Source organism: Podarcis filfolensis, assembly GCF_964270895.1.
Source record: "Podarcis filfolensis genome assembly, chromosome: 16".
Classification (NCBI taxonomy): domain Eukaryota; kingdom Metazoa; phylum Chordata; class Lepidosauria; order Squamata; family Lacertidae; genus Podarcis; species Podarcis filfolensis.
The window spans coordinates 23,116,923-23,144,165 of NC_139620.1; the positions used below are offsets into that span (position 1 = coordinate 23,116,923).

Below are 27,243 nucleotides of genomic sequence, written 5' to 3' on the forward strand. Positions count from 1 at the left end.
TTTCGCCGGCGGCCGGCTTGCTTTGCCCGCGCTTCCGGTTCGGTGCTTCCGGTTGGGCTCTGAGGCTTTGTGGAAGAAGGAGGATCAATCGGTGAGAGCCGGATGGCGGGAGGGGGGAGGGGAGGGCGCGTGACCGTCGGTTAACGGCTTCCCTCTTTCTTCCCTTCTGCCCTCTGAGGGTGGGGTTGCCGCTGCTAATACCCCCTCCCTCTCCAAATCAGATCAGGAGGCGGGGAGGGCGAGGAGAATTCGGTGGGGGGGGGGGCTTTTAGCCCCGGGAGGTATTCGTTTTCTGGGCAAGGGCTCAGCCTCTTGGTACTTGTGGCGGCTGCTGCAGGTGAGAGCCCCTCTGGGCATATGCAAACATCCAAGGGTCTCTAAGCATTATTCTCTTATAGTGAACAAGAATGGGGAGGGAAGAGGGTCATTACAGTGGTACCTCGGGTTACAGACGCTTCAGGTTAAAGACGCTTCAGGTTACAGACTCCGCTAACCTAGAAATAGTACCTCAGGTTAAGAACTTTGCTTCAGGTTGAGAACAGAAATTGCGCAGCGGCGGCAGCGGGAGGCCCCATTAGTTAAAGTGGTGTCTCCGGTTAAGAACAGTTTCAGGTTAAGAACGGACCTCCAGAATGAATTAAGTTCTTAACCCGAGGTACCACTGTATTATTGTTGTCAATTGCCGTTATTTAATGTATATAAGGGACGCGGGTGGCGCTGTGGGTTAAACCACAGAGCCTAGGACTTGCCGATCAGAAGGTCAGTGGTTCGAATCCCCGCGACGGGGTGAGCTCCCGTTGCTCAGTCCCTGCTCCTGCCCACCTAGCAGTTCGAAAGCATGAAGTGCAAGTAGACAAGTAGGTACTGTTCCGGCAGGAAGGTAAACAGCGTTTCTGTTCGCTTCTCTGGTTCACCAGAAGCGGCTTAGTCATGCTGGCCACATGACCCGGAAGCTGTACGCCGGCTCCCTCGGCCAGTCAAGCGAGATGAGCGCTGCAACCCCAGAGTTGGTCATGACTGGACCTAATGGTCAGGGGTCCCTTTACCTTTACCTATCCCGCTTTTCTACCAAGCTGTAGGGGTTCAAGTCGGCTAACAACATTTTTTTTAAAAAAACAACAACATTATGAAATACAAATTAATTGTATTTTAAAAGTTGCCATTGTGGTTGAAAGGTAATGAGGCCTGGGACTCATTTGTTTTATTGATCAAATTTCTTTATCCTCCCTTCCTCCTAAAGGAGCCCAAAGAGTTAAGTGCAACATAGAGTGTTTATTGTATACAAAAAAAAACACCTTTGAATTTGGTACATGTAGCGACTGGGATAAAAAGTCCCACTTTAGATGGCTTGTTGGATGAGGAAACTCTTCAGTAAGTGCCAAAAAGAAAACAAGGGAGGCATCAGGGGTGGGGATTTGAAAGGGTAAGGACCACCATGCTGAAGACCCGGTTCCTATATTATATGGTGTTGATCTCCTGTTACGATGTTCTATGCAGAATGACCTTTCCTGCAGTCACCTCTCTTTCAGCATATTTTTTATGTCCAGGGGTAAATCTGAACGGTTCTGGGTGATTTAAAATAATAAAGGAATCGTCCTTTGGTAGTCACAGGCACACTTTCCACATTGCCTTGGAGAATGATTGATATGAAAGTAGATTTTACTTGAGATTAACTGATCCCCCTGCCCCCTTTTCATGGGTTTTCAGATTCTCATGTTTTAAGAAAATGTCGTCAGACTCCAGTAAGAAACGGAAGCCGAAGGTCATCCGGACAGATGGAGGCCCATCGGAAGGCAAGAGGGGCCGGCCAGACACTGATCAGGTAGTTTCATTGTAACAGAGTTACCTGTGGGCTTTTTAGATGCTGTTTGGAAAAGCCGAGCAGTATGGAGGTATGTCTGTAAAAGACGCTCTAGACTAGCCCTTGGGGTTACTGTATTTTAACTGCCAGGTTTTGACTAGTAACTGATTATGTCCTGGTGAACTCAAAGTTGTGGCCATTTACTGTAAAGTGTGTCAGGAATAAAAGGGGGAGGGAGTCTCAGAGCAAGCCTGCCCAATTTGTGACTCAAAGAGCCTTAACACAGCCCACCAAACACGCATAGGAATCTGCCTGGGGTTCAGTCAAGCCCCCTGGTTTTGCTGCCTGCCAAAATGGACAGATGTTTCCAGACCTAGAGAATTATATCTTCATCAAATTCCATTCTTGGTGTGTAGCAGGCTTGTGTGCTGCAGGTTTGTGGGCATAATTTAACATTTTTTACTGCTTCAAAATTAATATAACTCCCAAGTAACCATCTGAAGGAGCCTTTTAGCAACTAGGATGCTGTGATGCCCCTAGTGTATCGCTACCTCTCCTGTCTTTGAAAACAGATTCTCAGAGGGGGTGCTGAGAAATGCTTAGCCGGTGTCCTCACCTGGAGCTTTCCCTCTTAGGCTGTGGAAGGATGTACTCAAACTTAAACTTACTTTCTCCTTGAGCTTTAATGCGGCATGGTCTCAGAAACAAGATAAACTGGAAGGGTGATGATGGAGTTTGCAGTGCCAGGATCATTTTTGCCTACCTTTATATTCTGCTTTCAAGAGTGACCAGAGATGCTACAGAGAGCCCTTTGTATGATATGCCATCCCTTCCCTTCTGAAGAGAAGAGAACTTCAAAGAGTCTAGCTTTCCTCTCTGTTTCCATTCGCAGGATGCCAAATATTACAGCGAAGAGGCTGAGATGGACCTGCGGGACCCCAGCAAAGATTACGAACTTTATAAAGAGACCTGCCAGGACCTCCAGAGGCTTATGGCGGAAATCCAGGAGCTGAAGAGCAAAGGCAACAAAGACAGTGTAAGGCAGGAGTGGGGAACCATATGTGCCTCCCCGACCTATCTGTGTGGCCCTTAGGCTCTCCCCAACCACGCACACACTCCACTAGCCTTTCTTCAGGTGTTTTTGGCTGGCTGGGATGTCTCCTTCAACTCTGAAATTGACTTTTGTGTGCCCTCATGGCAGGTAGAGAGAGGAGTGTGTGGGTGTGAGCAGAAAAAAGTTTAATGTACAAGGGTAAAACTACATTAGCCACTCCACTCACATTTGCCTGTAACCCTGCCAACTATGGGCATGTAGCCCCAGGAAGGGAATCCAACCCTCTGGCTAAAAAATATTTTCCCCACCCCTGTCAAGGCATTCTAATGTGACCGGGGGCTGGGGGGGGTGTAGATAAACCCTAGCAAAATTTAGATGTTTGTTGTTGTTTTTTCAAATAATATTTATTAAAGTTTCAAAGATATTACAAAATAGAAAAAAGAAAAAGAAAAAATAAAAAGAAACAAAAATCATACAAAATACAGAACAATAAAAGAAAAAACAATTAAAAAACAAATCAGTATTTCCATTTCTTATCTTTCATTTACTTATTTCCTTGACCTCCTCATACCTCCCTTTTTTGTATTCTAGTTCAATAGTTGTTTCAGCAAATCCTTACCCTTTTTACTTTAATCTTAATATTTTATCTTAATATATTATAGCCTTACATTTTCAACTGTTATCAATCCATTTTTACATACTCCTTTATGACATTATTGCTAAAACCACATAACTTCATTCCAGCATCCCTCTAGCATTCCTTAATTTTACAGTGTTTCTGTAAGTAGTCTTTAAATTTCTTCCAATCTTCTTCTACCGACTCTTCTCCCTGGTCTCGGATTCTGCCAGTCATTTCCGCCAGTTCCATGTAGTCCATCACTTTCATTTGCCATTCTTCCCAGGTGGGTAGATCTTGTGTCTTCCAATACTTTGCGATAAGTATTCTTGCTGCTGTTGTTGCATACATAAAGAAAGTTCTATCCTTCTTTAACACCAATTGGCCGACCATGCCCAGGAGAAAGGCCTCTGGTTTCTTCAGAAAGGTATATTTAAATACCTTTTTCATTTCATTATAGATCATCTCCCAGAAAGCCTTAATCCTTGGGCATGTCCACCAAAGGTGAAAGAATGTACCTTCATTTTCTTTACATTTCCAACACTTATTATCGGGCAAATGGTATATTTTTGCAAGCTTGACTGGTGTCATGTACCACCTGTAAATCATTTTCATAATATTCTCTTAAGGCATTACATGCCGTAAATTTCATACCTGTGGTCCATAACTTTTCCCAGTCAGCAAACATAATGTTATGTCCAACATCTTGTGCCCATTTTATCATAGCAGAGCAAAATTTAGATATTTGAAAGAGGAAAGGATAAACCTGGCAGATTTAGGGGGCAGAGGAGTTAGGTACACAATTGGGTCCTGGGCTGTGGTCTGAAGGCACATGAGACTCCCACCTTGCTGAAGCTAGGCAGGTTTGGGGCAGTGCCTAGATGGATGAAGACCGGGAAACCTCACAGAAACCACCTTGGGTTCCATGATGGTGTAAGGAAGGCGGGATATAAAGGTAAGAAAATTAAGGACTGTCCTAATCAGCTTCCTCTTTTTCCCCACTCTCTGCCTTTCAGGCTTCCGAGATTGAGGAGCGTCGCATCCAGAGCTGCGTCCACTTCATGACCCTGAAGAAACTCAACCGTTTGGCTCACATCCGGTTAAAGAAGGGAAGGGATCAAACCCACGAGGTATGGTTGAGTCCAGAGAACCAGGGTAGGGTTACAGGATCTTGGATGGTCAGATCATTAGATGCAATAGCACCGAAGCTTCCTCCACATCTTAAAACCCTCCCCCTCGTTGGACACGTACTCTCATACAAGGCAGTTCTAGGGAAGATTTTTCAGACCCACCTTATTTTTGTGATTGTCTGTTGTTTTAAACTGTTTTATGTTGCAACCCACTCTTGGACCTGAGGGCGAATGGCGGGGAATTAATAATAATGGTGATGATGATGATGATAATAATAATAATAATAATAATAAAACCTATACATTACAAGATAGCAAATTTTAAGATTTTTTTTTGTCACACCACCCTTTCACTCCCACTTGTGTGTTGGGCTGAACATTCAAATCCAAGTGAGGACGACATAGATAGGAGAATACCCATTATTTTGACTGATGGAGCTAACATATTTTCTTTAAAAAGAAGTGAGATTGTACTGGTATTGATACGCAACACTGTTTTCCACAACATGGTTTTCTGTGTTTTCTTAAAACACACTTCCCCATGGGGTAAAACGAAATTTGTTGTTTTGTATGCTTTGCCTGGCGTGCTCTGGTCCATGGGGTCACGAAGAGTCGGACACGACTAAACGACTAAACAACAACAACATGCTTTGCATATGTAAATCAGGGGTGGGGGACATCAGACTCAGGGCCAAAAGTAGCCCTTCAGGACTCTCCCCAGGCCACATACCCTCCTGAGCTTTGCCTCTCCCAGACCTTACTTCCCTCCCCTGAGTGATGGAATGGAATGTGTCCTCAAACTCTGATCATGCCTCTTGTATGCCTGGATGGAAGACAGAGAAAGGTGTGTTGAGTGTGTGTAGAAACCAGCCTACTATACAAAATAAAATTTGCATTTGTTGCTCCACCCACTTTTGCCTCTGGCCCTGCCCACCATTGGCAGGTGACCTCTGGAAGGTTGCCCACATGAGAATATGGCCCTGGGGACTGAAAAAGGCTCCCTACCCCAATGTAAATCTTCCTCAGTTCAGTTTCACCAACTTGCCACTTCTTTTGAGGTCGCATCACCAGCCGTGCATCTCAGCCACACCAACTTGATTTTTCACTGCCCTGCCTTGTAATGATTTCGCTGTGTGCTCTGTGTTAACAGGCAAAGCAGAAAGTGGATGCTTATCACCTGCAGCTTCAAAACCTGCTGTACGAAGTCATGCACCTGCAGAAGGAGATCACAAAATGCCTGGAGTTTAAGTAAGTAGTTTAAAAAATAGGATGTGATTGGAGGGTGGAGAGGCCCCCAAAAGTTAGCCAGTAGTAGATTAATGAGGCTTCAAACCTTGTGCCAGTTTTATTTTGTTAGTACTTTTTTTCACCTCAAGTGCTGTTGACCATCCTTTTTGTCAAAGATGCAGCCTCCAAGTTCTTCCAGTATCTCATTATTACAAGCCTGGCCACTTGCAAAAAAAAAATATTTAAAAAATAGCTTTTGAGAAGTTTGAACTGTAAGTTAGCCTTATCTAGTTGGTCTGCACAGCTTTGATAAGCCCATTCCAAGGCCCAACTTGAGAGCTGCCACTGAACTGCAGCTAGCTCAGTCTTGCGGTCCTTGGGCTACACATGACCTTGGGTATAGAGGAAGATCCCTCCCTTGCCCCCACTTATTTATCTTTCTCTTTGTCCCCTTCCTTCAGGTCCAAGCATGAGGAGATTGAGCTGGTGAGCGTGGAGGAGTTTTACAAGGAGGCCCCTGCAGAAATCAGCAAGCCGGAGATTACGCTCGCTGATCCCCACCAGCAGACGCTCTCCCGCCTCGACTGGGAGCTGGAGCAGCGCAAGCGGTGAGTAGGAAAGCCCAGCAGCTGCTAGGTGGCTTTCAGCAAACTTATGGTTCTCCGCCCTTTCCTTCTGCTCTGCAGTATCGGTCCTTCTAATAGTGAACTCAGGCAGTGAGAGCCAACAGTGATTGCAGCCCTAATAATAATAATAATAATAACAATAATAATAATAATAATTTGTTTATACCCTGCCCACCTGGCTGGGTTTCCCCAGTCACTCTGGGTGGCTCACAGAATAATAATAATAATAATAATAATAATAATAATAATAATAATGTGATAAAACATCAAACATTAAAAACTTCCCTAAACAGGGCTGCTTTTAGATGTCTTCTAAAAGTCAGATAATTGTTTCTTTCCTTGACATCTGATGGTAGGGCATTCCACAGGGCGGGCACCACTACCAAGAAGGCCCTCTTCCTGGTTCCCTGTAACCTCATTTCTCACAGTGAGGGAACCACCAGAAGGCCCTCGGAGCTGGACCTCAGTGTCCGGGCTGAACAATGGGGGTGAAGATGCTTCTTCAGGTATACAGGACCGAGGCCGTTTAGGACTTTAAAGGTCAGCACCAACACTTTGAATTGTGCTCGGAAACGTACTGGGAGCCAGTGAAGATCCCAGTGCTTAGGACCAGTGTTATATGGTCTCAGCAGCCGCTCCTGGTCACCCGTCTAGTTGCTGTATTCTGGATTAGTTGTAGTTTCTGGGTCACCTTCAAAGGTAGCCCCACATAGAGCACATTGCAGTAGTCCAAGCAGGAGATAACCTGAGCATATACCACTCTGGCAAGACAGTCTGCGATGTTGGCATGCTTGCAGGGGTAGGGGACCCTGCATTTTAAAGACTGCCAGAAAATGAACAGACCTGGGAATCTAGAAGAGTGGTCCCACAGTGTTCCAAGTTTATAAATATTACGAGAGGAGGACTTGAGGAAGAAGGACTGAAATGTCAGTGGTAGAGCTTCTGCTCTGCATGCAGATGATCCTAGTCAGTTCCCCAGCATCTCTAGGTAGGGCTGTGAGAGCCGTTTGCATGAAACCCTGGAGCGCCCCCTGCCAGATGGATAATTTCAGCTTCTTTTGATAGTTCAAGCACCCTGAATACAGAAGGCCCCAGGTTCAGTCCTCCAGGTAGAGATCCCATCCTGAAATTCTGGAAGCCACTGCCATTCGGTGTAGTCAATACTGAACTAGATGGACCGTCGATCTGAGTCACTATAAGGCAGCTTTCTGTGTTCCCAGACTTTGTCTCCCCCTTCTGCCTCCTCTACTTTCTCTGGACACATTGTCACTTGTTTGTAACTGTGAATCTCTTACGTGCAGGCTGGCAGAGAAGTACAAAGAAAGTCTGGCGAACAAAGAGAAGATCCTGAAAGAGATAGAAGTGAAGAAGGAGTACCTCAGTAACCTCCAGCCTCGGCTCAACAGCATCATGCAGGTATGCTGTGGGTCAGGCTTTTAAAAAGAATTGCTTTAGGAGTTCTCAGCAGGAGGTTAAGAAACCCGCATACCCTGTTGGTGCAGCATGGGAGATGGCCTTCAATACAGAACCAAGCCATCGATTACAGAGCTAGTGCGGGATGTTGCTGGACTACATCTCCCATCATTCTCAGCTATTGGCCATGCTTGGCTGGGGGGTTGGGAGTCCTGCAGCCTCTGGAGGGCCACAGATTCCCATCCCTGCTGCGGAAAAAGAAAACCTGAATATATATGAGCGGTTTTCAGTAAGAACAGATTCTGGGTGGGACTTTTATCGCAAGCCCCACTGACTATGACGCAGACCGTTTCCTTTCCCTCTCCTTCAGTATGCTGGTTATTTTACTACTGCAGTGGTACCTCATGTTACATACACTTCAGGTCACATACGCTTCAGGTTACAGACTCTGCTAACCCAGAAATAGTACCTCGGGTTAAGAACTTTGCTTCAGGATGAGAACAGAAATCGTGTGGCGGTGGCGCGACAGCAGCTGGAGGCCTCATTAGCTAAAGTGGTGCTTCAGGTTAAGAAAAGTTTCAGGTTAAGAACGGACCTCCAGAACGAATTAAGTACTTAACCCAAGGTACCACTGTACTGCAATTAGTATTATTATTTATAACAGGGTTGGCTAAGCTGCAGGCCTCCTGAGGTTGTTGGAGCCACCAGACGTTTCACACGCCAGTGGTGGGTGGGGCCAAAGCAAAAATGGGTGGGGCAACATATGTAATTTCCCTGCTTTGTACAGAAGCTCAGTTTCTGCACATTCTCTCCCACATTCCGCTCTGTCACATGCGGCCCCTGGGTGACAGGTTCCTGCCCCCTGTGCATCAAAACATAATATACCTAATAATGAAAGGGCACGTACTGACAACGTAACGTAATAAAAACAGCATCTTTGGGGGCATTTTGGTGTCAACCTGTTCTCATGGGTCACTGCCCAAACCACAGAATTATAACCCCCATTTTCCCCCCTGTCGGTCCTCTTTCCTACCAGGCTTCGCTCCCTGTCCAGGAGTACCTTTCCATGCCTTTTGACCAGGTTCACAAGCAGTATGAGACAGCCAGGCATCTCCCGCCACCCCTCTATGTTCTCTTTGTCCAAGCCAGTGCCTACGGCCAGGCCTGTGGTAAGTTATTATTTCAAGGTAGCTGAGCTTTGAAGGGGAGCAGAGGTGTCAAATTTCACAGCTGCTTGCAGAAAGCGTGACATTATCTGAAGACTGACACATTGGTGTGTTCCCCGCCTCCACCCTTAATCTGATCCCTGGCTCCCCTGAGTCTGCAGGGTTGGGGAAGAATGAGAGAGAGACACACACAGAGAGAGAGCAGAGCTGCCCAAAACCTGATGAAGCATCTGCATTTGAGAACCTTGTTGCTTCCGAGCTTTACGGAGTTTGTGGGAGTCATATTTGGGGAGGTGTGGCTAATGGTGTCATCTCCTTCACAGACAAGAAGCTGGCTGTGGCTATCGAAGGCAACGTGGAGGAAGCCAAAGCTCTCTGCAAACCTCCAGAGGACTCTCAGGGTGAGTGTGGGTCCATAAGCTGCCTTCACTTGCTGTGAATGGCTCTTCAGCTGAGCATGTCCTTTGCTTCCATAGGATTTCAGGTTCAGGAGCTCCAGCAAGAGGATTCCCACTTACCTGGGCTGGGAAATGTCCTGGAGAGCAGCAGCCAGTTGGCATAGACCAGCCTTCTTTGGCTACAACTCCCGGCATCCCCATTTGCCATGCTGGCTGGGTCTGACAGAAGTTGTTCTGCCCCAGACTGGTGCCCTCCAAAAGTTGCTAGCCTGCAACTCCAATCAACCCCCACCAGCATCGCCTGAGGTTCAAGACTGACGGGGAGTCATAGTCTGACAAGTGCTGCAAAATACAGGTGGCCCACTGGCAGCTTGCATGTTAAAACTGAGCTCAAAGCTAACAAAAACTGTTAAACTTGTAAAGAGGAAATTAGGAGATTCTGTCCTACAGTGTTAACGTGTCTATGCTGGACGTTGTATGGGGTGCCCTGGCTGCAGTTGGATAAACATGCTCCATAACTGGGGAGGCATTGCTGCTTCGTTGTTGGAGCATCAGAGAAGACCTGGATCTGGTCAAAGGCCCACCTAATCCAACATCCTGTCTTCACAGTAGCGAAACAGCTGCCCCAGCACAAAGCCCACATAGTGGACCTATGTGCAGCAACTGGTATTCAGAGGCATACCGTATTTTTCGCTCCATAAGACACACCTAGTTTTTAGAGGAGGAAAACAAGAAAAAAAAATATTCTGAACGAAACAGTGGATGTATGATTTTTGTGGTTCATGCTGCGGCCACAGACATGTGATTTGACAGTGAGTTTGGGGTAGCCCAATGGAAAAATCCTGAGGATCCATGTGGACCCGTGCTTTGTAACCACGTTTTTGCGTCTTACGGAGCGAAAAATATGGTACTTCCTCTGCTGGCAGAGGTGAAAAATAGCCATCATGGTTTGTGGCCATCGACAGCCTCTTTCTCCGTGCATTTATTATTCTTATTAAATTTCTATATCACCCTTCATCTGAAGGGCATGGTGGTTTACAATATAAAAAAGCACAAAAATGCATGCTATAATAACAAACAAAGGACACAGATTGTTTAATCAGCCAAAGGCCTGGGAGAAGAGGAATCTTTTGCCTGGCGCCTAAAGATATGTAACAATAGGGCCAGGCAAGCCTCCCTGGGGAGAGCATTCTATAAGATGAGAGCCACCACAGAAAAGGCCCATTCTCTTGTGCCGCCCCCTGGGCCTCTCGTGGAGGAGGCACACGAAGGAGGACCTCAAGTGCTGATTGCAGGGTCTGTGTTGGTTCATAAGGGGAGAGGCGATCCTTCCTTTTAAAGCCATCCAAGTTGGCGGCCATCACTAAAGGATCTGTTGCACTTGTGTCCTACTTGTTTGCTTTCCACAGGCATCTGGTTGGGCACTGTGAGAACAGAATGCTAGGTTAAATAGGTCTTTGTCCTGATGCAGCCAGGCTCTTAGCATTCATTTATTTGGATTCACAGATGATGAGAGTGACTCGGATGCCGAGGAGGAGCAGACCACGGTAAGAGCTCCACCTTCCCACTGCGCTATGAAATTGCAGGGAGGGGAGGGATGTTGTGGGGAGATGTCTCCTTCTGCCTTGAAACTGGTATGCTGTGTGTCATTAGACCTGTTCTTTCACGTCTAATGTGCCTTGTCATTCACCCACCCCATCACCATTAAAAATCATAAGTGAAGGGCCTTTCCTGTGTGCCATTCCCATGTAACGAAGTGAGGAGAAACAGACATACTGGGACTTGGTGATGCACTTACCAACAGACCATCTCCTTCGGTCATCTGCATTATCATTTCCTTTTGGCTCTCCCTGGCCTCCTCACTTGGGAGGGGCTGCAGGAAGGGGCATAGCTCAGTGGTATAGCATCTACTTTGCCTGCAGAAGGTCTCACATTCTATCCCCAGCCTCTCCAGATAAGGCTGGGAAAAGACTCCCTGTCTGAAAACCTGGAGAACCACTGATAATACTGAGCTAAATGGGCCGATGGTCTGACTTTGTATACTCAAGAGCTGTAGTTCAGTGTTGGAGCATCTGACTTGCATGCAGAAGGTTGCTACTTCAATTCCTGGAATCTCCAGGTAGGGGCGTGAGAGAGCCCTACCTAAAACCGCAGACAATCACTGCCAGTCCATGTAGGTGATAATGAGCTAGATCAGGGGTTGGCAACCTTTTTCAGCCGTGGGCTGGTCCACTGTCCCTCAGACCATGTGGTGGACCTGGCTATATTTTTTTTGGGGGGGGGGGAGATGAACTAATTCCTATGCCCCACAAATAACCCAGAGATGCATTTTAAATAAGAGCACACATTCTGCTCATGTAAAAACCCCAGGCAGGCCCCACAAATAACCCAGAGATGCATTTTAAATAACAGGACACATTCTACTCATGTAAAAACACGCTGATTCCCGGAACATCCGCGGGCCGGATTGAGAAGGCGATTGGGCCGCATCCGGCCCCCGGGCCTTAGGTTGCCTACCCCTGAGCTAGATGGACCCAATGGTCTGACTCTGTATGGGGCGACTTCCTTTGTTCCTCGTGAGCACTTCCTTTCCTCTGTGGTGTTGGATTTAGAATTTTGAAACGGAGCTTATTCAGAATGGGGCAACAGCCCCTTCGAAAGGAAAATGGAAAGATTGGGATGTACCAGTGACCACCCTAGTGGTGGGGATGGGTGGGTGGCTGTGCTTGTTCCTTCCTGCTGCCCATCTCACACTTGCACTTCAAAGCACATGGGCAGGGCAGGTAGCAGCAGCCCAGGGTGCAACAACAAAGTGTAGACTTGCGGGGGAAGCTCGTTGGGGGAAAGGAGGCAGAAATGTGTTGTGATTCTCCCTTCCCCACTCTAGAAGCGTCGCCGCCCAACCTTAGGGGTGCAGCTGGATGACAAGCGGAAGGAAATGCTCAAGAGGCACCCACTGTCCGTCACCGTCAGCCTGAAATGCAAAGGTACGTGAGAGAGCAAAGCGGCTCATCTGTTGGTGCCCCTAAACTGGGGGTCTTTCCCTTCTCTGGAAGTTAGGGGTGCATGAATATGTCAATTTCTGTATCAGTTAGTTGCTCGTTTTTCCGGTCTTAGGGTGGTCCCCGACATCTCCTCAGCAGCTTGCGATTTTTTGATCACACACAACACACTTTCACACAAAAAGTGTAATTGTTTCCCTGCGCCTTTCTCCTAATATTCAAGCAACTTTGCCTCAAGAGGAAGTTTTGCATGTTACTTTCACTAAAACATGGGTTTTAAATACATGCTCTCTTCCCATGCATTTTTGTACACATTTCTTTGGATGGAGAACGGCAAGCGAGAAGCATTATCAAGGACATATTTACAACCAGGCGAAAGAGCGCCCAAGGAGGGTATGAAGTAGGGCCAGGGAGGGGCACTGCATGTGGAGAAGGGGTGTGGCTTAGGAGAGGGAGAGCCCCGAGGGCCAGACAGGTAGAGAGTCCTGGTGGGCCATATTCAGCCCACAAGCCTGAGGTTCTCCATGTATTATAGCTAGTGAGTTCCAACAGGTAAGGGAGCAGTTCACTGACCCCCATCCTCTCACAGTGGTTTAAACACAACTGGAAGTTGTCGCTCTCTCCTTTCTCTCTCTGCACCTTCCCTGCTCGACAAATTGCCTTCTCCCTTCCTAAACCCCTGGCATTGGCTGTGTCATTGCAGATGGCAGCCTCCTCCTCCTCACCTTCTACTATCTGATGAACCTCAACGTCATGACGACGAAAGCCAAGGTGACGGCAGCTGCGGAGATGTCCATGCCCATCAGTGCCGGGTGAGCTTCGCAGGGGGTGGCAAGGGGACAGGCTGTCGCTGATGGATCCCAGGTGTTGAGGGTGGGATCAGCTGGGAAATTATTTCATGGGGTGTTGGCAAGCAAACCTGCTGTTGTGGCTTCTGGCAGAATTCTACTTTGCCCGGTGGGTTGTTGTTTTTTAACCCCCGAAGAAAAAGGAGAGATTCCAGTGCAGTCGTTCTGAGACGTGGAAAGTTTGTGAGTGTTTTCTGCGTACCCTTTTCCTGCAGCACCTGGCAAAGAGGTACCTCATTTTGGGACTCGAGAAGCAATGTTAACCTGACTTAGGTTGTTGGTCCATCTTGATTGGGGTGGGCAGACAGTTGGCAATTTGGATCTACTAGAACCGGAAGATCTGCCAACCAGAGCCAGGTAGAAAAGGTGGCTGTGTTCTCCCTTCACTGTTGGGGGCAGTATGCTGAGGGTCACTACACAGCTCCTACCTGTGGGGTTCCCAAAAGAGCCATCTGGTTGGCCACTCTGAGAACAGGAGCCCCTTTGGCCTGATCAAGCAGCCAGTCACTTCCTGTGTTCTTTGCAGGACAGAGAACTTCTGAGCCTAGGAATTTCTTTTCCTTATGAGAACTGAACTAAGCCAACACAGAGGAAGACTTGCAAATCTCTCCCTCGCTTTACTTTTAAGTCCCCAGACCTTAAAGGGAGAGAGGGGAAAAGCTTTTGCAAGCCTCCTTCCCCTTCCCGCCCCCCTTTTTACACGCACACAGAGAGATTTTACCTTCCAGATTGGGCTGAAACCATGGAACTCTCTGCCACAGGAGGCAGCGATGACCACAAACCTAGATGTCTTTAAAACAGGATTAGGCAAATTCATGGAGGAGAGGGCTATCCATGGCAACCAATCACATTGGCCGTGTTCTGCCTCCTCCCTTGAAGGCATAATTGCTTCTGAACACCAGCTGTTGGAAACCACAGGAGGAGAGAGTGCTCTTGTGTTTCCAATCCTGTTTGCAGGTTTCCCACAGGTATCTGGTGGGCCACTGTGAGAACAGCAGACTCTTATGTACTTATGGTATTTTGACATGTTTCGGGCTGCGCCCACCTGTCACATTTGGCCCCGCGTGGCAGATACGGTTTTGGCCTGTGGAGCGAAAAGGGTTCTGCACCCATGCTCTGTGCTCACTATATAGGTTACAGTGCAGAAGTATCAACAGACTCACATCTCTTGCTCTACGCAGGCAAAACCATTTGTTAACCTTGGGTCTTGTTAAATTGTCCACTTAACTATACAGAAGGCAGCACCTTGAAACAAGCAGGCACAGTTGCTGTCCTGCATTTGGAGTCAGTTAGTATACACAAGTGCGAATTTTAACGGTGCCACAAATTTGAAGAATTATTCTGGAGTAACAGAGAACAGGATTTGTCAGCTGCTGTTCTCAGATACTGAAGATCTGAGTCTTCTGATCTGTGTAACGGAGCGGTGGGCCTCCCGTTAAACCACAATCAGCCAGAACCTCAGGCCTAAAAATTCCCCAACCTGAACTTTCCCATCTAACTGGGCAGAATTTGGCTTTCTGCCTTACACTGCAATACGTTGTTTGGGGCAGCGCAAAAGATGGGCACTGCAATCGAGTTGCACCAGGGGGCACTGTGGGCACACAAGTTTGCAGAGTCACTTGCATGTCGCTTGTAGTCATTGCAGTTATATATCCCCTCTTGGGCCTCGTTCGCCCCTAAAGAGCGGAGAGACTTTAGCGGAAAAGACAAGATCTGTCTCTGATCTCTTAATTTATCTTGGCAGCGAGACAGGGAGGAGCCTGATGAGAGAGGAGCATTCCTATGGGTCAGATAGCAGGGAAAAAACCAACAAATGGACCTATGTGTCTCTGGTGCTCTGTTGAGTTGGCGAGGATAAATTAGGGGCTGATCGCATCTCGTCTCCCTGTCTCATTTAATTACTCTCTAGCAGACTAATCGCTTCCTCTCCCTGTGCATGGTCGCTGAGTCTCTTTCTCTGCTGAGACTGCTTCCTCCTATTCCTCTCCCTTCCCTCTTCTGCTCTGTGAGTTACCTCACCTCAGGGAGTGGAGCTTTTAATCCCTTTGGAGTTGTGTGTGTTGGGGTGTGCGTGGAAATCTGGCTTGGAAGCACAGCTGCCAAAATAGGCTTGGGAAAAGCAACTTGCTCTTTCCCCTGCAGTAGCCTGCTTCACACGTGTCTAACATTAACTTTAGTTAAAGCTGAGACGTTCGGCAGAGCATCACTTAAACCTTTGTTTATTGCACGCGCGCACACACACACACACACACACACACACTCCCAATTAAGGCAGTTTTAATAGTGGAAAAAGAGGAGGTGATGTTGGGGGGTGTATATGTGCCAGTGCAATTATTCATCCTTGGACACTTCTGCTGTTAATTCCCGGTGGCAGCCTTCAGTAACCTGACTTCCTGCTTGGCTAACTACCCTGATTCTTAAAGTCGCTGATAACTACGAATGCTATGATCTGATTGTGCTCCTGCCTAAACACAGGGTTCTTGGTTGCCCTCATTAACTGTGTTTAATGTGACTTTTCAGTCTAATCTGCTGCTGATCAGAGAACCCGTTTACTTCTGTCGGCAGCATTTGAGAGAAAGGGTGGGAGCTGTGGGGACTGCCTGCATTCAACTCTAAAAGGGGAGGGGAAGATTTATATGATCTGAAGAGAATGCAGAGTATGCCTGCATACAACTCTAGAGTCATCACTGCAAGATGACAGTCTGTGGCCCATTTAGAAAGGGGGACAGCGCAGACGACAGGAATGGATGCAAAATGGAGTTTCAAAAGATCTGAGCGACGTCAGAATGTTCCAGTGGGTGAGGGGAGGAGAACACAGACACACACAACAGAGGTCCCTGCAGATCTCCTGCGGAATTCCCATGGCAACGCAGCAGAAGTAAACTTGCACAGAATCTTAGAGTCGTTCATACGGGGAGATTTTTCTTTGGCAGATCTGACTTAGATAGAAATGAAACACAGTCGCACAAGAGCCCATCTAGTCCAGCATCCTGTTCTCACAGTGGCCTCCCCCTCCTGTGGTTCCCAGAACCTGGTATTCAGAAGTATTGCTGCCTCCGACCATGGAGGCAGAGCCTGCTCATAGTGGTTAGTAGTGATCAATAGCCTTGCCCCTCCTCCTTGAATTTGCCCAATCCTCTTTTAACACCACCTAAGGTTGGCGGCTGTTGCTTCCTCCGGCGGGAGCAAGTTCCGTAGTTCAACTCTGCTGTGTGAAGAATGACTTTTTCCTATCTTTGCTGGATCTTCCAACAAAGAAGATCCTGAATTTCACATCCCTTGTTCCTATTTCTTTCTAGAGACTTGCTGTGCCCCGACACCCTCCTGAGCTGCCTGTATCCTGGAGATCACGGAAAGAGGACTCCAAACCCCGCCAACCAGTTCCAGTTTGATAAAGTCGGGTAAGCTGGTAATGGACAGAGGTGCTTGCCTTGTAGGCCTCTCCTTCATGGCTTCTCACCTGCGCCCTCCCTCCTTCCCTCCTTGTGTCTTCCAGGATCGTGTCCCTGAGTGACTACGTTGCAGAACTGGGACACCCTTACCTGTGGGTGCAGAAGTTGGGGGGCCTGCATTTCCCCAAGGATCAGCCCCAGGTAGGTGCAGAGCTGCCTCTGAACAATGGGGAAGACGCAGCCCAAATCTCGATAGGCAGCCTTTGCCGGCACTGCTGGACCAGGCTCTCCAAATTGCAAACGGAGTGAGCATTTGCTTGCGGGCAGGTGAATGAAGATGCACTGAGGGGTTTATGGGGGACATGGCTACTAGCTGTGATGGCTGCACTCTGCCTCTGCAGCTGGAGGCAGTAATGCTTCCAAACACCAGTTGCTGGAAACTGCAAGGAGGGGAGAGAGCTCTTTTACTCGGATCCTGCTTACAGGCCTCCTATTGGGGCATCTGGTTGGCCATGGTGAGAGCAGGATGCATGGGCATAGCCAGGATTTATCTTAGGTGTGTCAGGTTTTATGTTGGGTGGGGACAGAACTGAGTTATCTGAGACGCAATTGGACAGTTAAGTATTTTTATTTATTTACTTGTTTTAGGGGGAGCAGCTGCACCCCCCCGGCTATGCCCATGGCAGGGTGCCTGACTAGATGGGCCATTGGTCTGATCCAGCATGGCTCTTCTTATGGAAGTGTGTGTGTGTGTGTGTGTGTGTGTGTAAGTTTGTGCATGTTTAGGTGGTTCCAAACCATAAGAGCAGAGTCCCAGGGCAGTGGAAGGAGGACTCAGCAAGTATCCTTAGGATAGCTCAGCTGATTAGAACATGTTGCTGATGACACCAAGGTTGCAGGTTCAATCCCCATATGGGACAGGGATTGGGCTAGATGATCGCTTCTATGACTTTATCCACCATTCTCTCGTCTGTCAGCATAAGGACGAGTTTTAATGTTGTGCACAGAGGAATCTGGATGATGTCAGGATCTCGGCTTTTTCATCTCAGATGAGGCTGTGCAAGGAAACAGGTTGCAGCTGCGAGAGAATCCAACCTGGTCAAGCCTGCCCAGTTTCCTGGCTCTTCAGTGGTGTGGAGGTAACACCACTTTTGCCTTTATCCCATTTGCAGAATCCTGTGATTGCCGATAACTCGCTGAGTGCTAGCCACATGGAGAGGACCATGAAATTGCTCAAGATGAGGCTGGAGTCCCGCCTTGCTCTACACAAGCAGTTTGCTTCCCTTGGTAAATCCCAGCTGCCCTGCTGCTTCCCCCAGTAGTGACACTCTGGATTCCACCAATCACACACACTCTGAGCATCAGATGCCCCTCACCCTCAGGCCTGGGACACATTTCAGCCCCAACTTACAAAGTGAGGCGGAATGTTCCTTCATACAACAAACAAATAATCCCTGCACAGGAAAACCTAGCATGTCAGGAAGATGTAGCTAGAGTCCCATTTCCTCTGACACTGCTAGTTTTCTGGGTGCAGGGATTTTTATTTTGTATGGAGAATCACATCATGGGACCCCCCCCCCCACCTGTAATCCGAGGTGGCAGCCTCCCAGATGCAAATCTGCTACCTCCAGGCCTAACTACATCTAACTTAAAAAGCATTTTTGCTTGCTTAGAAGCAGCTAAATTTCTTCAATTAGGAACAAGCAGCTGTGGGAGCCCCATGGCAATGGCATGGACAGTGGGGGAATTTTAAGTAATTATTCTCCCCATGCCTGTTTCCTTGACAAAAATCACCCCCTGGAAGCTGCTGTAGTAGCTCCTTTGGGGGGGGGGAACATTAAAAAAAGCTTTGAGAGGCAATTTTTGGCAGGGAGATGGTGTAGAGGGGGTTCATCCAGATTGCATCCCTTCCACACATTCTCCCCACTGACTTTCTCCAAAATTGTAAAGTTTTGAAGCTACAATAGAAGGGGAAAGGAAACACAGACAGCTTCATAGACTGTTAAAATATCCCACCGATCTTGACTTGAACATATAAATTAATATACACAGTTCCATGTGTCCAAATAGGTGTCCCGGGTGTGATTGACAATTATCAGCTATCCATCGAAACGTTGTCAGGACAATGGAATCTTCAGAGCACTGAGTAGAATGGGGCGAACACTGAACCTCTCTAAAGAAAAAGGTCTAAAAGTGGGTGGCTAGCGCAAGGTCCATATCGGGCTCACCAAGCTACGGGAATTGACCGGCCAGTTCCCACAGTCCTATCTCCTTTGTGGGATCAGACCACAATCTCCCTAACCCAGCATTCTTGGCAAGAGTCCTAGCAACCAACAGATATTCAGCGGCTCACTGGGAATTGGCCGAGGGATCCTGCAGTACATCTTCTGCTTGTCACTGACTGAGACAATCTTGGTCAAACACTGCCTTTGCAGCTTCCAAGCACCTCTCTGTTTTTTCCACTTCCATCTCCAATGGAGCAAGCTTTGTGCTAATTTATCACTCATCAGCATGTTGGTCCTATCACCAGCTGTTACCTGTCAGAACTCTTTTGAGCCTTCAGAGGTTTAGAACCTTTTTGGCTTAACCATATATGACAGGAACCTAAAGCCACAATTGTCCAGCGGCCAGATTTGCCCTTCGAGCTACCACTTCTGAACATAACACGTTGACCTTGCTAGGGAAAGGGGACTCTCTTGGATCATATTTATGTTCTTTTTTTCCCCCATCTTGGGCTTCAGAGCATGGCATTCTGCCGGTCTCCAGCGAGTGCCAGCATCTCTTTCCGGCAAAGATTGTGTCGCGGTTGGTGAAGTGGACAGCGCTCACGTATGAGGATTACCTGGTAAGTGGAGTCTTGTGAGAAAGAACTGGCCTGCTAAACCAGCCTCCCCCAATCTGGTGCCCGCCAGCTGTTCTGGACTGTCTGGGACTTGATGGGGAGCTGAGGCCAAGAACAGCTGTGCTGGATGGAGTGTAGTCCAAAACCACTGGGTGGGGAAAGGCTGCCCTGAAATACTTGATTTGAGCTGGGAGGGAGGGGATCAGAAAAGCCCATTTAATGTTGTTTGAATGCTACATCTGAGAGTGCTTCCTGCTTTGCTTGAAAATCATATATGTGTGCATGCTGCTTAAGAATAGCCATGTAGAGGAAGAGCCAATTACAGCTTTGCTCAGTTTGGTTGGTATTGTATCTATTACAGTGGTACCTCGGGTTATATACGCTTCAGGTTACAGACGCTTTAGGTTACAGACTCCACTAACCCAGAAATAGTACCTCAACAACTATGGGGAATACTCCCCCCACTTTTCTTAAAATTGAGTCCCCCCAAATAGGGAGCGTCTTATACATGGGGGCGTGTTATACAGTGGTACCTCGGGTTACATACGCTTCAGGTTACAGGCTCCGCTAACCCAGAAATAGTGCTTCAGGTTAAGAACTTTGCTTCAGGATGAGAACAGAAATCGTACTCAGGCGGCGTGGTGGCAGCAGGAGGCCCCATTAGCTAAAGTGGTGATTCAGGTTAAGAACAGTTTCAGGTTAAGAACGGACCTCTGGAACGAATTAAGTATGTAACCAGAGGTACCACTGTATTGTTATCATTATGTCAGGGACTGGACTGAGGAGGAATGGTGGAGACTGCCCCCTCTTCCTCCTGCAATTCCCAGAGAAGAGGGAGACAGTATAGGTTTACAGCAGTGGTTTGCAGAAGGTCACAGTTCAGAGGATGTAGAGAGGAGAAGCTAGGAATATTAGAAGAGGAGCAGGAAGAAGAAGCAGCACCACCAGGGGAGAGACAGCTGACAGACTCGGTGTCATTAGAAAGCATTCCAGACCACCACCCCTCTCCCCGAACCCGGCAGGCATTGAGAGTAGGAGAACAGAAAGCTCAGAGGCAGAAAGCACAGATCAGCCAGTGCAGGGATGGCGTATAATAGCAGAGACGGATGGGGTGGGACTTTACTCGGAGCAACGCCATTATCCGAGAGACGGCATTTGTACGGCTCCCTCTGAATATTGAATAAAATACCTTGGTAAGAGCTTCTTGTCTTTCCATTACTGGCAGCCTGCCATGAGGGAGGGGGATCAGATTCCCTGAAGCCTGACAGATTATTACTATTTTAATGAAGCAATAAGTTTTTGGAAGTGGAATGCTTATTCTTGCTTTTCCATCTCACACCGCTGGCCTCAGCTGCCGGTTTTCTGCACTGCGTGTCGATCTGAGCCGTCTGATCTGTGCTTGTGTTGTAAAGAGACTTCATTGTGTGTGGATACGCAGCGTCCCTATCTCTGTAGACCCAGCTCACCGCCCGCTTCTCCCTCTTCCCACTGCAGGAGCTGTCCTACACAAAAGATGTCGTCGAGGCCGGTTTGGCTGAGGACACACACCTGTACTACATGGCCCTGATAGAAAGAGGAACAGGTGGGTTCTCTTTCTCCTGTGTTTCCCCACCGCAAGCAGGCTTGAGAAGAAGGCATGGCTGTCAGCAGAGGTGTGGACCATAAGAGTCACAAGAGCCCTGCTGGGTCAGGGCAGCAGCCCACCTAGTTCACCATCATCCTGTTCTCAACAGCAGCCAACCAGATTGCCTGCGGGAAACCCACAAGCAGGATTTGAGCACGAGACCCCTATCCCCTCCTGTGGTTTCTTGTAGCTGGTATTCAGAAACGTATTTGCCTCCAGCCGCAGGGGCAGAGCATATCCACAATGGCTGTGCTCTGTCTCCACGGTTGGAGGCAGTAATACTTCAGATTAACAGTTGCTGGAAGCCACTGTTTTCATTCTGGGGGCTGCATTCCCTTGTGTGCAGTTTTCCAGGGGCCGCTTGGTGATCGAGGCCAAGAGAACGACAAGTAAAGCTGTGGGTTACCTTTGTTCAGTGGCAAGGTTCATTGTGCATGCCTTCATTTTTTGGTGTTTACTCATAAACCAAGAGGGGCTAGAAATTTTGACCATTCCATGATGATGATGATTTATTATTTGTACCCCGCCCATCTGGCTGGGTTTCCCTGGCCACTCTGGGCGGCTTCCAACAAGGACCAAAAATACACTAAAATGTCACACATTAAAAACTTCCCTGAACTTACAGCCTTCAGATGTAATAATAATAATTATGATGACATTCCATTCCCTTCCCTTCTGTGATTAGCCAAGCTGCAGGTAGCGGTGGTGCTGAATCCAGGCTACTCCTCCATGCCTCCCATCTTCAGCCTGTGCCTGAACTGGAAAGGGGAGAAAACCAGCAGCAACGACGACAACATCCGGGTACGCTGCTGGGCCCAAACCCAGGGAAGAGGACTCTCAGCCAGGGAGCCTATGGCTCACCAACTCCCATCAGACCCAGCTTGCATGGTCAATGATCAGGGATGATGGGAGTTCCATCTGGGGAGTCGCAGGTTCCCCATCCCTGATACAGGACATGGCTGGGCAATCTCCGAGGGACCCCTTTTCAACTTCTCCTTCTCTGTCCCTTCTCTGATTCTCTTCAGGCCATGGAGAGCGAGGTCTCTGTTTACTACAAAGAACTGTACGGTCCCAAGCCAGGCTACCAGCTCCTGACCAACCAGCTGCAGCGCTTGTGCGTCGTCCTGGATGTCTACCTTGAGACGGAGACCCACGACAACAGTGTGGAGGGGCCCAAGGAGTTTCCGCAGGAGAAAATGTGTCTGCGCCTCGTCAGGTAAGGAGCAGGGCATGTGTGTGTCTCATTGTCCAACTTTGGGAAATCTGCTTCCTCCCCCATGGCAGTAAATAAGAAGATCAAATGAAAGGAAGTCTTACCAGTTAGATTCTTTAATAATCACAGTGAGAGAGAAAAGAACACGTCTCCTAGAAATGACGGTGCTCCCAATTAAGTGTCACTCCCCCCCTTCCGTCCCTATTAATCTACGTCACTCCTACGTCTTGTAATCTGAGCTTGTACCCTCTACGCTTTGTGTTCTAACACTTTCTAAGCTCTCCATGTCTTTGGAGAAGGGGGGGGGGAGTGAATGCTGTCCAGAAACTGTGGATCTGTTAACTCTCTCCCAGTGTTTCTTCTCCTAGCTGTTCCTCATCCAGTATTTCCAAGCTTCTGCCTTCTGAACTATGCCCCTCTGCAAACGCCTGTTCCAAATCTATATTGTCCTCCTGCTCTTGGGGAGATTCAGGATCAGGGGAAGGGGGTGACTCCCACCATTCTTCCTCAGTGCAGCCCTCCTCAGCACAGTCCCTGACACTTGTACTGTGGCACCTCTAAAGCAGAGTAGCCAGACTGTGGGGGGGGGCATTGTGCGCTTTCAGAAGATGCCCAGGTTTTGGCCAGGCTCCAGGTGAAAGAACCTCCGTAGCTGTGAGTGAGCAACTTAATGCCTGAAACACTGGAGAGCTGTTGCCAGTCAGTGTAGACACTACTGAGGTAGATTGGCAGCTTCCATACAAGACGGCTTCATTGTGCACCTTGTGCAGAAAGCTGTGGTTTTCTTTTAACTGGCTGTGACCTACATGGGGCTTTGTTTTTCTCTCTATCCCCTCCCCACCAATCAAAATTTTTGGCACACCTTGTTCCTGCTGTCTCTTCCTTCCCTCACCGCCCTTTATCTTTTCCCGCCTTGTACAGCTATGAGCCTTACTTGGCACTTCTACTCATGCTTCTAGAGGGCTCATCTTGCCTCTTCCTGTTCCAGCGGGGAGGAAGAATGAGCTCTATCTCTAGCAGGAAGCTGTTCATTCCCCTGGATTTTGGCGCTTTCATCTCATCTCCAGTGCCTTCTGGGAGCTGTCTCCTGTTTTTCATCTCCTGCCATGGCGCTTTCTGATTTTTGCACCCACAACGCGACTGGGTTTCTGCCTGCCTCCTTTCAAGGTCCTCTGTGCTTTAACAAAGGCAGTCGAAAGGAGCAAGGAAGTGTATGCTGTGAGACAGCCAGAGGCCGCAGTATTTTTGTTTCTTTTCACAAAGGCAGAAGTGTGCGTAAATCTGCTCAAATAAAAAGGAGAATGTGGAGGTCAGGTATCTGTGGGCAGCTGGTGTGATCAGTGAATGTTGTGGAGTTTCCTGGTTCTGTACTGGTTGTTTGAAAGGAGACTTTCATGAGGGCTCAGGCAATCCCTGAGGTACCCTGGACCTAAGTTGTTCAGGTAAAATTCTTGATTATCTTCCTCTGTTACATCCAGCAGATCTCTACAAAGGTACTAGCGTGACTTTCTAAAAGGCCCTTTCATCACGATCCTGATATAGGATCCACAGATTTTTTGAAAGCATTTGATGAGAAGAGCTGTCCTGCAATAGCTGTTGATATTCAGGAGTCTCTCTTCTTTCTTAGGGGCCCCAGTCGGATGAAGCCCTTCAAGTTCAACCATCCTCAGGGTTTCTTCAGCCATCGCTGACTCCTCTGCAGCTGGGATCCTCCCTCCAGGCAGCTCGATGCAAGGAGAAAGAGAGAGGAGAAGTGTTGCCCTCTGGGATTCTTGGTTGGCACAGTTTCAGCTTCATCCTGCCGACGACTTTCACCAGAGATTTCTGCCCACCTCTGGTTTTATCCATTCCATTCTATCTGTAGCGGGGATTGTTTTAAAATATTAAATTGAGTGTGTGCTTTTACAAGTTCCATTTTGTTATACATGTGTCTCTCCTGTTGTGCAGAGAACCAAAGGCAGCTTACTGAAACAGAGGGTAAGGAATCTGTTTGACCCTGGCAACAACAGCACAGACTTTCTGGCTACACCCAGATGCTCTGCAGTTGTCATGTGTGGGCCAGATACAGAGGGAGCTGGGCCAAAAGCAGTACCAATCAGCTGCAAAGCCCTGTGCCCCATAAGTGGTTTAAGAACCATGTAACTCCTGCGCGGGCAAGTGGCGTGTTTTGTTTTGCTACAGCCGCATTATTATTATTATTATTATTAGAATTTATATAATGCCCTATACCCAGAGGTCTCAGGGCGGTTCACAGAAAAGATCAACATAAAAACCACAATATATATAATCAAAATAAAAACAACAACTCAATAACCACCCCGAAAAAGAGCCACATTTTTAAAAGGGCATTGGATGTCAACCAGATCAACCAAAAGCCTGGTTAAAAAGGAACGTTTTTGCCTGGTGCCTAAAGGTAAATAATGAAGGCGCCAGGCGAACTTCCCTGGGGAGAGTATTCCACAGACAGGGAGCCACTGCAGAGAAGGCCCCGTTCTCATGCTGCCACCCTCCAGATCTCTTGAGGAGGAGGCACACAAAGGAGGGCCTCAGAAGATGACCTCAGGGTCTGGGTAGGTTCATATGGAAAGAGGTGGTCCTTGAGGTATTGTGGTCCTGAACAGTTTAAGACTTTATAGGTCAAAACCAGCACTTTGAATTGGGCCCGGAACCTAATTGGTAGCCAGTGCAGTCGGAGCAGGATCGGTGTAATATGCTCAAACTGTCTTGCTCCAGTGAGCAGCCTGGCCTCTGAATTCTGTGCTAGCTGAAGTTTCTGAACCGTCTTCAGAGGCAGCCCTACGTATAATGCATTGCAGTAATCTTAACTTGAGGTTACCAGGGCATGGACAACAGTAGTTAGACTGTCCTTGTCCAGATTGGGTCATAGCTGGGCCACCAGCCAAAGCTGATGGATGGCCACCTGAGCCTCGAGCAACAGCAAAGGATCCAGGAGTAGCCCCAAGCTACGAACCTGCTCCTTCAGTGGAAGGGTAACCCCATCAAGAGCAGGCAACCTCCCACCCATCTGCTCTAGGGAACCACCCACTAACAGTGCCCCAGTCTTATCTGGATTGAGCTTCAGTTTGTTGGCTCTCATCCGGTCCATTACCCAGGCAAGATGCATCTGTCTTGGGAGCGGAAGCTGTCGCTTTCCTCTCACCTGCATAGGAAAGGTGTCTTGTACAAAATGACTCCTGGCCTCCCATGCTGCTCGGATCCCTGCCGCACTTTTTGAAAACGGAACACAGAGCTTTGAAGTTGCCAGGATCCGTGCCAGAGACTGGCTTGCACCAAGTTGCAGTTGCAGCCGAGACTCAGAGCAGATAGCCTGGCTTGATTGGGGCTGAAAAGCTGGGTCCCTGCTGCAGGGAGAGATGTAATTGGGTTCGCTGAGGCCAAAACTACTGTTGGCAAGCGCAAGGACCTCTTGTTCAAATCTTCCCCGGCTTCCTTGGGGGAAGCTGATGGGGCCTGGGGCAGGTTGGTCTCCGTTTCCACCTTCAGAAAACTGCCTTCCTGGCTTCATCTTTCTGCCAAGTCAGCTGGCTCCCTGCCGCCCGAACGCAAGGATGCCGAGAAGAGAGGACTGCATTGCAGCTTCCATTAGGTGCCTATTTTTAGCCTCGGTGTCTGACTTGCTTCTTTACCCGCAGAAAAGGGAGCTCTGGAGGATGGGATGTGGGCACATAGCTAGGAAGAAGGAGCTGCAGGAAACCATAAGGGGGAGAGAGATATGGGGAAGGGAGAGTGCTGGAGCCAGGCCTCCATCCACGGTCCAGATGCTGTGAAAAGGCTGGCATGTTTGCTACATTGCTGTGCTCACTTTCGCTGGAAAATAAAAACAGGAATTCACCCACAGTGTCTCTCTCTTCAGCGGGGTCCTGCAGCAGTTAATATACTCCATAACTACATCCAGTATTAGTAGAGTGTTTTCTCTCTCAAAGTGCTTCTTTACAACAGTCCTGCAAGGTGGGCAAATAACAGTTTCAGCAAAAGTTTTCCAGGGAGACACAAATCCCATTTCTGTCTCTGTTCCTGGTTCCCCCCCCCCCCACCCCAGCCTTTATCAAAGGACCTGGGAGAGAACCAGCCCTCCCCAAGCTGGTACCCACGTGTCATTTTGGATTGCAGCATCAAAAGCCCATCCTAGACATGCTCTGATTTTTCCAGGTTGCTTCACCTTCCTGTTTGTTGATCCCCATGAAGCTGCTTGTGGTAGCCATCTTCTGTGGATCAATGGGGACTTCTTACTCTCTGTAAGAGAGTTTAGCGATTGAGCATGGCCTCATGAGCCAATCCTCTAGCTAGGCATATGGGCCCCGTAAGCTGGCATTCAACCAAACTTGCCTTGGATACCCTGAACTGTCTAAACTAGATGTGGGGAACCTTTGGTTTTCCAGATGTTGCTGGAACTACAGATGTAGTTCAGCGACTAAAGACCATGCTTATTTTGGTGCAGACTTCAGCCCCCAATGGGTCACTGTTGGGCAAGCACACCTGTATCAGATATGCCCTCTGGGGGTCCACTTCTGGCTGTTAACAGTGGAGGATTTGCCTAAATCTTGGAAGCAAGTAGGGCCCCTGTACACCCAAAGCATTACTCGGGTGCAATAATTCACTTTTAGCTCAGTTTTCTCTCTGGCTCAGGGTGGTCCAGCTGTTCATACCAAGTAGGCTGCAAAAGTACTTCACACAGAACGCTGCACACTGCCTTATCATGTGGAGTGCGGGGAGCGAGACCAAAATCTGACACCTCCTACGGCCCTCGGACTGTCTTCCCAAAGCCAGGTTTTGAGAAGGTGGCACAAAGCTCTGGCAGAGTCCTGGAGCCTTCCCACCTCCTTCCTAAAGCTGAGAAAGTGCTAACTAGGCTTTGAGAAGGAGATAGGAA

General features: G+C 48.2%; 1 protein-coding gene across 2 annotated transcripts; it reads left to right on the top strand.

The window, feature by feature from the left end:
* THOC5 (THO complex subunit 5) lies at positions 1 to 24,260 on the top strand. 2 transcript variants are annotated; one of them, XM_083590125.1, is made up of 20 exons: positions 1 to 91; positions 1,708 to 1,822; positions 2,694 to 2,837; positions 4,488 to 4,601; positions 5,752 to 5,849; positions 6,290 to 6,436; positions 7,756 to 7,870; positions 8,904 to 9,036; positions 9,357 to 9,434; positions 10,938 to 10,978; positions 12,319 to 12,418; positions 13,137 to 13,245; positions 16,581 to 16,682; positions 16,778 to 16,874; positions 17,846 to 17,960; positions 19,415 to 19,518; positions 21,010 to 21,097; positions 21,825 to 21,940; positions 22,165 to 22,355; positions 23,980 to 24,260. In XM_083590125.1, exons 2-20 carry the CDS (start codon positions 1,727 to 1,729, stop codon positions 24,041 to 24,043), a joined length of 2,052 nt encoding a protein of 683 aa, XP_083446251.1. In that variant the 5' UTR covers positions 1 to 91; positions 1,708 to 1,726; the 3' UTR covers positions 24,044 to 24,260. The 2 variants fall into 2 exon arrangements, with proteins under 2 accessions (XP_083446251.1, XP_083446252.1); XM_083590126.1 differs by having other exon boundaries at positions 87 to 337.
* The last annotated feature ends 2,983 nt before the right edge of the window (positions 24,261 to 27,243 follow it).